At 45.6% G+C, this 11,222-nt stretch overlaps 2 protein-coding genes across 3 annotated transcripts; one reads left to right on the top strand and one right to left on the bottom strand.

The window, feature by feature from the left end:
* Positions 1 to 2,163: 2,163 nt before the first annotated feature.
* LOC101780526 (quinone oxidoreductase) lies at positions 2,164 to 5,840 on the top strand. Of its 2 annotated transcripts, none has more exons than XM_012848815.3 (6): positions 2,164 to 2,349; positions 3,667 to 3,713; positions 3,831 to 3,969; positions 4,383 to 4,609; positions 4,764 to 5,021; positions 5,263 to 5,840. In XM_012848815.3, exons 2-6 carry the CDS (start codon positions 3,669 to 3,671, stop codon positions 5,584 to 5,586), a joined length of 993 nt encoding a protein of 330 aa, XP_012704269.1. In that variant the 5' UTR covers positions 2,164 to 2,349; positions 3,667 to 3,668; the 3' UTR covers positions 5,587 to 5,840. The 2 variants fall into 2 exon arrangements, with proteins under 2 accessions (XP_012704269.1, XP_004983656.1); XM_004983599.4 differs by having other exon boundaries at positions 3,613 to 3,713.
* Positions 5,841 to 6,538: 698 nt separating this feature from the next.
* Positions 6,539 to 8,946, bottom strand: LOC101780128. Its single transcript, XM_004983598.4, has 2 exons — positions 8,464 to 8,946; positions 6,539 to 8,009 (listed from the first exon to the last, which is right to left on the bottom strand). The coding sequence occupies exons 1-2, from the start codon at positions 8,895 to 8,897 to the stop codon at positions 6,941 to 6,943; spliced, it is 1,503 nt and encodes a 500-aa protein (XP_004983655.1). The 5' UTR covers positions 8,898 to 8,946; the 3' UTR covers positions 6,539 to 6,940.
* Between the last annotated feature and the right edge of the window lie 2,276 nt (positions 8,947 to 11,222).

Below are 11,222 nucleotides of genomic sequence, written 5' to 3'. Positions count from 1 at the left end.
AAGGGATAAAGAAGGCCAACCATGACTTCAATAGTTGCAATTTGGCTCACCGAATGGAGAGCGAGCTACAAGAAAATCTTAGGAGGAATTGGAGGCATGTTAGCCTAGTCCTAGCAATTTCCTCCACCGAGGGAGGTGATGATAATGGCGTATGAAGGCATAGGTTTGTGGAGATAATATGGGAGCCATCTTATGCCGGCTCTGTGGGATATGGAGTGAAGGGATGGAGGAGGGAGCGCGAGAGCAGTGTAGATCTCCATGGTAGGATAAGAAAATGAGTTGGAGATGGGAGCAAGAGAGGATAGGGTGATGGCTGGTTTTTTAATTGGAAGACAGAAAGATGTGGATCCATCTACTTTCTCCGTTCCAAATTATAGGTCGTTTTAGCTTTTTTAGATTCATAGATATTATTATGCATCTAGATATACACGATATCTAGATGCATAATAATATCTATAAACCTAAAAAAGTCAAAACGAACTGCAATTTGGAACGGAGGGAGTAATATTCTTGTCAAACGTCGGATATCCTAGTAGTAGTATTACCGAGGGTATAATATGGTGCTAAGTCATGTGTGATAGAGAATCAGAGGAAAGGTTGATTTGCAAAAGGGCAAAAGGTAAGTTTTGTGTAAATGTAGTATGCAGAGGGTTCTCGCAATATTTTTAGCGAGATATTTAATTTTTTTACCATCCTTACAGACATACACTCTTCAAATGCCAATTTTAGAAATGCCTCTACATATTTGCTATATGGGAGAGATGACTTCCTACAATTTTTGCTGGTGTGGCAAGACGCATAGGTATGCCAGCGTGGACGAGTGATGCAAAATGACTCTTTTGCCCCTGCCAATACACTCCGAGGCTCCCAGCCAGTGCCCTTTCTCTATGACAACCGGGACCCGTCATCACTAACCTCCGTCCCTCCCCATCACATGCCCGAGCTCAAATCGCTCCATGAATTTCAGAGCAGCTCCCAGTGGTTCACCTCCTCATGCTGCTGCCTCGCGGCTGCTGTAGACTGCGCGTGCAGCGCTGCGCCGCTGCCGTGCCGTGCACGGGGTGGTCGATTTACCGGAGCCGGGGCCCCACATTGCAGCTGCCGCCATGGATGCTGGCGACGACGAGCCGCCCATCCTCGTCGACCGCGCCGGGGGTCTTACGGTCTCATAGAGGGGGGAGAACCACCCGAGGCAGAAGGTCAGGTTCCTTTGCGTCCCGTCCGGAGTTTCTTCTTCCATCGAGAGCCAGCTCCAACAACGCGCGCACGGCCACCGCGCGGCCGTATCCCGCCGGTGATGTGCAGCGGCATGAGCCTGACGATGGCGTGCTCTTAGGGGACTGCGTCCGCTGGCCGCTTCGAGCGCGTGCTCGGAGCCTCACCGTCCACGCCTCCTCCTTGCTTCATCATCTCGTTCTCGTCCCCAATGGCGATCTCGGGAGCAGGTGCGCGTGGGCGTGAGCGTAATCCTGAACCTGGCGTCGCCGGTCGGACAGCGGTGGAGGGTCGGCATTAAGATGGCCCTGGAGGACTACTACGCCGCGCACCCGGGCTCCAGGACAAGGGTCCTGCCGAGCTTCTGGGACTCCGGCAGGGAGGTCGTCGGCGCCGCGTCGGCCGGTAAGCTCCCCCACACGCTGCCTCGCCGTTTCGGAATTCAGATGCATCTATCCATGCAGACTTCAAGCTCGTAGCAAATCTATACTACTACTAGCATGCATGCTCAGTTTGATCTGCTTGCTTGGTCCATGTTCATTCACCGGTTTCTATTAATCTGGTTAGCAACGTACTGCACTGTTAGTAGCTGGGCTGTTCTTCAGCAGAATCGATCGCTGATTTGCGGTGATTTCCTCCTTGCTTCATCTCGCTCATGGCTGCGGGAACGGGTCCTCCCGGCCGGCGAGCGGTGGTCGAGAAGGTGGAGCGGGATCTGGCACCGGCAACGGCCGGGCCTGGTGGAGGGAGTCTGGCTACTTGCTATGCAAAGCAGATGGGTGCGGGAGGGAGGTTAGGGATGACGAGTGGGACCCGGCTGTCATAGAGAGAACGAAGGTGCAGGGAGTGGGCTGGTGGGGGTAAATAAGTCATCTCGCGTGGCATGTCCACGCTGTCCATCCTATCCACGTCGGCGAATTTGGCAAAAATGCAAGAATCCCTCTCTCCTGTATGGCAAATATACAGGGGTATTTCTAAAACTGGCCGGTCGCCGGCTTCGGCAGATGCAGCGGCGAGAGCCGTGAGGACGCCGGTGGGACGGACGTCCCGAAGGTCGCCACCGCTGCGGAGTCGCGGTCGCCTCAGGAGGCCTTCAGCTCCAGCTTCCGAGGCGGAGAGCACGGCGACGATCTGGTCAGTGCTCCTCCCCCTTCCATTGATTCCGTCGATTTGGTTCAAGCATCAAGTGTTGAATCATGGAATGGCCGAATGGGTAATGGAATTTACTCGTGTTGCGATTCCATATCGCCACGGCTTGCTACTGTCTCGTCTCCTCGCCGCGCATCCACCTCCTCGATGGACACGGATGCTGAGAAGAAGCCGCTCAGTCTCAGAGCACACTGGCCCGGTCTCTAGGTGTTTTTTAGTGGAGTTTTAGCGTATGATGTCCAAGTTACATTGCTAGACTAGAACTGGCCAGAAAGAGCATGCCCTCGGATTTGGTGATAACTTCGGCATAAGCACAAACCATCATTCCATCCCTCATGTTGGTTGAATGCTCGAGTTACACATTGGTGGCTATTTGGACACTCAGATGGTAACTATTTAGGTTTCTCTACAGCCAAATCCTGCAATTCAGTATTATGCTGCTTAGAAATTGGAGTTATACCTTGTTTCACACTGACGAAAGCATTGAAACAAGGTATAAATCACAACAGTGTGATAGGGTAAGATTTCAATGGGCTAGTTTTTGTCAACTATGTCAGTTCAGAACACCAATGGTGGGCTGGTGGCTCACTGTTTGTTAGGTCTGTACCGTTTACATGCCTGCAACTCTGCAAGCGACCTAGACATCAGATAATCATGATGGTTCTTAGTCGGAAAGATAGTTTTATGACATATCCTAATGCTTGGCTTTTTTATGTTAACACTAAAGCTAATATTATACGGAGTAGGAATTTCTGACTCTCAGCTTCTTGATTTTTTCACACGCAAGCAAGAGCACTAAATCACTGTCAGTATAATGCTTACCTTTATAGAATTATAGGTTTAAGTATTTTTTAATTACAGTTTATTTGAATATATGACTATCATTTCAGCATATTGCTTTCTCAGGCCATAAAGGTCGTTTAGTTAATCACTTGAGAAAAGTGGTTTCTTTGAAATCATTATCGTACCATTGTTTTCCTGCGTTGAACAGTAGCTAGTTGTATTTTAACTTTTAAGTGCTGGAATATTGTGCTAAGCAATTCTGCCAATCAATGTCATCATCTTATAAAATTGCTGGCCTGAAGCAGTGTCAAGAAGTCATACAAATTGTAGCAGAAGCTCCAGACCATAAAATAAGTGATCCTTTAGTAGTTTTATGAAACAACAAAAGTGTTATATATATCACACAATATGCCAGATCCATATTACCATCCTGAATACTATGCTGACACAAAATCACCAAACCAGGTCTTGGAGTTTTATTCAAGTACATGAGACTCTGTTAGTTCTGACTGTTTCCAGGGATGTGGGTGAAGGCAATAAGAGTCCACGAGCTTGGTGACCCAAAAGTAAGTGTTCTGCTAAAATATGCACCATTTAATTCCTGACTCTTGGCACTCTTGTCCCAGATCCTTGTGTAAGTGAATATTTCAGATTTAAGAGTTTTTCTCTTGATGATTTAATAGGTACTAAGTTGGGAAGAGGTTGAGATTGGGGAACCCAATGAAGGAGAAATCCGGATCAAGAACAAGGCCATTGGAGTCAACTATGTCGATATATATTACCGTACCGGATTACATCGAGCACCTCTTCCATTTATTCCTGGTACAGACTTTACTACTAGTTTGTCTCTTGATTAGTGGTCCATATGAAACTCATTTTGGTGCTGCTATAAAACAGTTTACTTAACCCCTTAGATTCCCAAAACCAGTTCATTTTCTATAGATGGCACCTGACCTGGGTCAGCAGCAAAACTTCTCTTACTGTTCACTAATTGGAATTTTCTTTTATCACAGAATAGTCCCAGTTAAACCCCTGTAATTCCTATCTAGGATTTCTTACTTCGCAAGTGCCAATTACCAATTGCAAATGAACTCAGACCTAGTAAGATAAATATTTATGCTCCTTGAGTTGTTTGAAGTATCTGCATACTGTAATTTGTGACTGATCATCTAATATTCCTGGTCAGCATTGATCTTATGCTTACCTTCTTGAAACATGGACACCTGTTCATCCAGGCAAGGAAGCAGTTGGTGTTGTGTCTGCTGTGGGTCCTGGGGTTACTAGCTTCAAAGTCGGCGATGTTGTTGGCTATGCTGATAATCCAATGGGTTCTTATGCTGAAGAGCAGATCATCCCGGCAAGTGTGGCCATTCCTATACCCCCTGCAATAGACTACAAAACTGCAGCATCTGTTTTACTGAAGGGAATGACTGCATATGTCCTTGTGCGACAAGCCTTTAAGGTTAATTGCCTTTTTCTTTCATAAATGTCTTACTCTCTTGTCTTATGCAGAAATATAACCATGTAAACGAATACTATTTTTCTGCAACCTTGCAGAAAGCCGAAAAAAAGAGTATGCAGCTTAGAGAGACATTCTTTTTTCCTGTTTTTTGCAGGTCCAGAGAGGCCACACTGTTCTAGTTCATGCTGCTGCTGGTGGAGTTGGCTCTCTCCTCTGCCAGTGGGCAAATGCCCTTGGCGCCACCGTCATTGGCACTGTTTCAACTGAAGAGAAGGCTGCCCAAGCAACTCAAGATGGATGCCAACATGTGATAGTGTACACGATGGAAGATTTCGTTACCCGGGTTACTGAGATCACGTCAGGGTTAGGTGTTCATGTTGTCTACGATGCGGTCGGGAAGGACACATTCAAGGTACAGACAAGACCCTCTTGCAACTCTTCCCTTTTGCCGTTCTTGATGGAGCCTTGCTATGGAATCTCAGATCAACAATTGACTGTTGTTTTACATGAAGCGGAGCAGTTTCTTGCGTTCTTGCTGATGCTAAAAGTGACTACTTCTCCCTATGGAACACAATATTTCAGTCCTGCAAGAAATGAATTGTTTCCTATGAAATCATCACGTCGTAATCAGGTTCTGCAACTTTGTTGAGCAGGGGTCGTTGGCGTGCTTGATGCCACGGGGTTGCATGATCTCCTATGGCCAGTCTTCAGGCAGCAGGCCAGACCCTGTCCGGTTGAGCGATCTCGCACCAAAATCGTTGATCCTTGGCAGGCCAGGACTCATGCATTACACCACCAACCGCAACGAGCTGCTGCTGGCCGCCAGTGAAGTCTTTGCCAGTGTCATGGCTGGGGTGCTGCAGGTGCGCGCCAACCACGTGTACCTGCTGTCAGAGGCTGCCCGCGCGCACACAGATCTCGAGGCCCGGAGAACATCCGGCTCCATCGTGCTGGTACCTGACAGCCAATGGTTGTAGGAGAACGCATGTGGTAGCCGTGGCCTCTGGTTCCGCGTTGCCATATTCAGAGTTTGTGCATTATAATGTTGCTCTGGGATGCACTCTGCTAAACAGTATATGTTTAACTGTTGTGAGGTACTGTGAGATTTCATAAAATTTTACCAGATTGTCTTGGTGGATGAATTCACCATTCGATGCAACCACTCTTGTTTACCTGACATGTGACATGTTTTGCTGATAAATTACTGACGAATTCGGATGGTTTCTGGATATCATACTGAAACGAGAGGTTGTGATGAAAGAGACAAGAAAATCGATTCCAGAATGTTGTGAGAAGCTATCACTGTTCTAAATACAGAAAGCACGAGAACTTGAGGTGGGAAGATGAAAACACAGAATGATTGAGGCACAGCACACAATGATGAACTGTACCTTTCTGTATTGTATTAGAAAAAAAAAAAGGGCGACGGCTTGCCTTGATGCTCTTCAGCCCTCAGGATCAGGGACGGTGTCACGCAACACGGACGTCGAATCATCGACAACCTCGACCAGCGGTGCATCAGTATGCGTCAGGTCAGACCAGGATCCTCACCCGCACGCCGGCTGCCGGTGAAGTATTCGTGTAAATTAATTACTATGCGACTTTCGTTCAACAAAACTTTATGAGACTGTCTGGGACTCTTGGATGATGCTTGATGCATGAATCCATCATGTGATGCTACAACTACAACCTACGCTAATCTGTCAACTGACATTTTCATGCTGATGTACTACGTGAACCTCAAGGAATATCTTCTATCCGAATCCCCCGAGTACGCAGCGTGTATCATTTCATTAGACCTGAAAGAATATCATAACGGCAAAAGCTCAGAGCAATATGGTTTGCCAATCTGGTTTGTTTGGTGGAAGCAATATGTGTTCCTAGTTTTCACAAACAATGACATGCATATACAATCAGAAAGACAGAAACTAGTACAATGATATCTAGTTCCAGTACCTTATTTTCAGAAGCTATCACTTCCTTCACAAGTCAGAAGTGCGCGGATAGAGCAATAGAGGATACCCTACGAACAGGAAAATAAATGCACTACTACAAAACTCGAGAATTACATAGTCAAAATGATCCAGGGCTCCAGGCAATACAAAAATGAACCTGATCTTTCTATACAGTTAGAAAAAAAAATGGTGCAACTGTTCACTCTACAGTCAATTCTACCCCGAAAGAGAAATGAGCTCTTGCAGGGTCATGCTTGCATGTGTGTGCAAAACATACGATGCTTCAGCCCTCTATATCATATTGGCTCCCACTCTGCTATAACACATCAATCAGCTGGTTAGGTTTTCATGCACCTACTCAAAGGATGCTGTTTGCCTACCATTTACAGACATTGTTCTTTCTCATTGTTTCTATGCTTCCTGCTATGGTTGATCCAACTGTCCCAACAAATCCTAGTGATGCGCAGCTACAAACAGATTCTTCAACATACAGCAGAATTTCTGGTAGTTGAACAGGGCCACAATCCTTGTCCGTGTTCTCTATGGCTTTTGGAAGGAATCCAGACCGTACACCATGTTCTGCAGCCATAAGCCTTTCTGCAGTCTGCGGCACTAATTCATCACTTTCCTTCAGGGTGTACAATCTGTATCGCTCATCTTTTGCAACATTTGCAAGATAGGTTTTGGTCCAGTTTGCTGGTGGAAGATCGGTCATGATGAACATGTGAACAGGACCACTATTCTTGTTTCTCTTCATTTCCAATTCAACAGCTTTCAACTTCTCTTTGAGGGCAGAAAATGTAGCTTTCCAGTGATTTTTGAATTGACCGTCTAGCAATCTTAGTTGCGCACAAAGAAATGGCTCCTTGATCTTGTTCTTAGCAAATTCCCTCCCTGCAGCCATGATCTCTGGGGCAAAAGGAAGAAACTCAATCTTCTCGAGTACAGTCTGTATTCTTTGATCTTTTGGTGACTCATGGATATCAAAATAAGACTCTGATCCCTTGTATGGTCCTGAGAAGAGTGTCCCAAATGCCAACAAGGTAGCATCCTCAGCTTGTGAACCAGGCCCTAAAGCCTTGTATATATCTCTGCGCCTCCGAACATATGAGATCTTCTTCCTTCTTTTCAACTCTTCATCTGGTTGAAACTGATCCAAGGCCCCATCATTGTTCTGTTGATACGTCCAGACTGTTGTTCTACAATCATCTTGTACAGGATACACACAGCCTTTTTCACTGCCTCCTAGACCAGACAGCAAAGCTCGGCATCTATTGTAGTCAGCTGGCATAGAGCTACCACCAGAAACAGAACAGCACAACCCAGAAAAGCAAGTCTTCCGCATGTCTACACCGCACCACAGCGAGACAAAAACCCTGAAGTCAATGGTCCCAACCATAGATTTGATTGGGGATAGATCAATTATGTCACCCATCGAAACATACCTGGAAGTTAAACAAATTAGCATTAGTAATTGATCTTCTGAATATCATGTGCACAGTCCACAATGAGTTCAGAATTCTATTATACACAATGTGAAAGTGGGTACTCTAGGTGTGCAACATAGAATACTTCTCTATATCTTCCTACTGGAAACAATTTCGCTATATTTCCATCAATAAGGAAACTGAGGAATGCAATGATAGCCTAGCACTAGCATAGAAGATGCTTCTACTGTCTTCATTGCTTTGCAGGCACTGTCAAGCATCTTAAGGGGTTCTGAACTTCTGATTAGTACATTGTGGTTGCCACAATGTTCCGAACTGCTATAATCATTTGTCATTCCACGATAAGCGAGCTGCAAGCAAAAGGTGTAGAACACATTCGAATCCAAGCAGCCTCTGCGACAGCAAAGACCAAACAAACCCGGCCAAATTGAATGCTAGGTGCCGCATTTACCTCCCCTCCCGAAGGAGCTGCATGGTGTGGTCCCAGACAGCGGCGCGCAGCGAGGCTGGGTCGGTGACCCTGAACTTGGGGCAGCTCCCGAGGACGACGGCGTGGTGGTCGAGCACGGGGGGCACGACGAGAGTGCGGTTCAGCAGCGCGGCGGCCACCGCGGCGTTCCGGAGCTCGCCCACCTGGTTGCTGAACCCGCTGTGCGGCGCGTACCAGAGGAACCTCTCTCCCTCGAGCTCCACCGAGCCCCCGCACTGGGGCACGCCGCCGGAGGCGGCGGAGTGGAAGGGGAGGAGGGCACGGAGCATGGTGGAGGAGCCGGATGAGAAGAGTAGCAAGGTCGGGAGGAGGAGCACGAGGACGGCCACGACAACGGGCAAGTGCGACCGGGCGCTCCGCCTGCGCCACCGGCCGCGGCTCGCCGGCAAGTCCATGTCGCCGCCGGCAACTGGAGATCGGATCTGACGGTTAGATCAGTGCCGCCCAGCCAGGCAGCCAATACTAGAGAATCCAGTCTCATAAGGGCCAAATTGTTGAGCCCATTTTAGTCGACTCAAAGCCTAATTCAGGTGGGCCGTTGTGAGACATCCTAATTTGGGCTTTGGCTAGTAAATCCACACAAAAATCAGGATTTGCTTTTTCATTCGTAGAGAGCCATCTTTGGCACTTACGAGTGTACTTCATCCGTCCCAAATTACTATTCGTTTTAGCTTTTCTAATATAAAAAATATCTAGACATATCAAAAAAAATATTTTAATTTTTCTAGATGCATAATTTTTACAACACATCTAGACATACATATATCTAGGTTCATAGTAAAAGTTAAGTATTTAGAAAAACTAAAACGAATAATAATTTGGGACGGATGGAGCAATTATCCATTACCTATGCAATTGAAATCATCGACGCTCTTTTATCACTATAGTTTCTTTTGTTCTCTGGTTGGTACTTATTTCATTGATTCACGCAGTTGCTTTGCTGATTTTTGGTAAACTTAATGGGTTCAATATATATGATACGCAAAATCAGTTAAACTTTACCGGTGCTCAGATTGTGTATCCCGAAAACAAAGATCGATCACTCATTGAAACAGGGGGGTAACAGCACTGAAATGGTTGCTAGTCACTACACACTAGGGGTGTGTATTGGCAAGGTAAACTTTGACAGTTTGACATGCATAATTGCTGCTGAGTAGTAAACGAAAGTGACGTTTAAAGGTCCATTAAGAAATGATAGATGGCTTACACGAGGTTCATGTGAAATTTCAAAAAGGGGTGAGCGTCGACATGTACCACTAAAGAATAAAATCCTCTCCAACAAAAATAATCAGATCTTGAGACTTGCGTAGGTCACTCGCCCGGAGAGGACTTTCAATGATATTTCAAGATGCAGTGATTTCAATACCTATGATACACAACTTCAGGGAAATTTTACTGATACTCAAATCATTTACTATCAAGTATCAATATCACGAGAGATAAATAAATAACAGAAGTAGTGAATATCATAAGAAATAGCCCCTCCAAATTTAGAAGTCCTGTACAGAGTTACGTTGCTGGTTTTTTTTTAAAAAAAAAGGGTGAGCGTTGACATGTACTCCCTCCGTTCCAAAAAAAATAACTCTCTGGGATTTTTCAGACAGATTAGGGGTGAATGAAAAAGACACATATACCCTTAGGTAGTTCAGTTTGCATATAGAAAATGGAGAAAATATGTTCCATTTAATCATGCATAAACAAGATCAGCACGCCAAATTATGCATGCATAAAATTTAAATTATAGAACGTCATATTTTTTGGGACAAATTTTGAATGCCAAAATATCATTCTTTTTAGGATAGAGTGAGTACCTACACAAAATCATTCAAGAAAAAGGATTTATCTGTATAATTCAGTTGCATCCACTTGAGACCCGGATCAACTATGGATAAAAAAACCTCAAAACACACTTGAGAGCCGGATCAAACTGTGTATTGAAAAAAAAATCAAAATACTTGGTTGTAATGAAGCTGCATGAGTGTGATATGTGATGTATGTAAATTGCGAAGTATCTTAGAAAGGTTCATTTGATAACTTGCTTGGACCGCTTTTTGCTCAAATTGTGATCGCCCAAATGAAAACTAGTCAGATCTTTTAGCTTGCCAATCGAGGTCACTAGCCCGGTGTGGACTCCGCGAATACGCACACGTCAGCACCCACCGGAATACGTGACTGTTTTAATAACAAATTAACCGGAATGCTGGACTAGCTAGCAACTAGGTCCCGTTTGGGAAAGAGCCCCGCAGCTAATTGAGTAGAATTCATGGATCCTGTTGTGCTACAGTAAATATGAGCTAATTAATTAGCTATGACTTATAAAATTAGTTTCGCAATTAGCTCATGTTTAATTATTTTAATTAGCATCTAAATGTCAAACTAATTTTTAGTCCGTAGTCTTCGAATGGGACCATCGCCGTGGTCCGTCCGTCCGCTCCCGCTGCGCGCAGCCTGGATGCAACTACTGACTGGCGTGCGCTCACGTTGGCTTTGGCTGCCATACATCCACTGATCCTTCCGCACCAGCGCCCCGGTCCAGAGCTAGCTTTAGCTTAGCTTGCGGATCGATCGCCCGGTCCGATTCAGTCCAAGTCCTCGAACTGAAAAGGAAGGGACAGGGGTGTCTCTGCTCCGATCGCGCTTTGTTCTGGCGCGTCCGCCTTTATTCCCGGCCGATTAAAAAAATAGATCTTTACCATACACAATACTACCTTATACTAATG

Source organism: Setaria italica, chromosome IX (genome assembly GCF_000263155.2).
Source record: "Setaria italica strain Yugu1 chromosome IX, Setaria_italica_v2.0, whole genome shotgun sequence".
Taxonomy (NCBI): Eukaryota; Viridiplantae; Streptophyta; class Magnoliopsida; order Poales; family Poaceae; genus Setaria; species Setaria italica.
Note: the sequence above shows the minus strand (reverse complement) of the source record. Positions and strands in the feature narration are given on the sequence as shown.

What these genes read in the sequence shown, in the direction of transcription:
- LOC101780526 (XM_012848815.3), top strand. Translation starts at nt 3,669, where the DNA reads ATGTGGGTGAAGGCAATAAGAGTCCACGAGCTTGGTGACCCAAAA. An exon ending in ACGAGCTTGGTGACCCAAAA is followed by an intron (nt 3,714 to 3,830) that starts GTAAGTGTTCTG and finishes ATGATTTAATAG; the next exon opens with GTACTAAGTTGGGAAGAGGT. An exon ending in TCGGGAAGGACACATTCAAG is followed by an intron (nt 5,022 to 5,262) that starts GTACAGACAAGA and finishes TTTGTTGAGCAG; the next exon opens with GGGTCGTTGGCGTGCTTGAT.
- LOC101780128 (XM_004983598.4), bottom strand. Translation starts at nt 8,897, where the DNA reads ATGGACTTGCCGGCGAGCCGCGGCCGGTGGCGCAGGCGGAGCGCCCGG. An exon ending in CAGCTCCTTCGGGAGGGGAG is followed by an intron (nt 8,010 to 8,463) that starts GTAAATGCGGCA and finishes TTTAACTTCCAG; the next exon opens with GTATGTTTCGATGGGTGACA.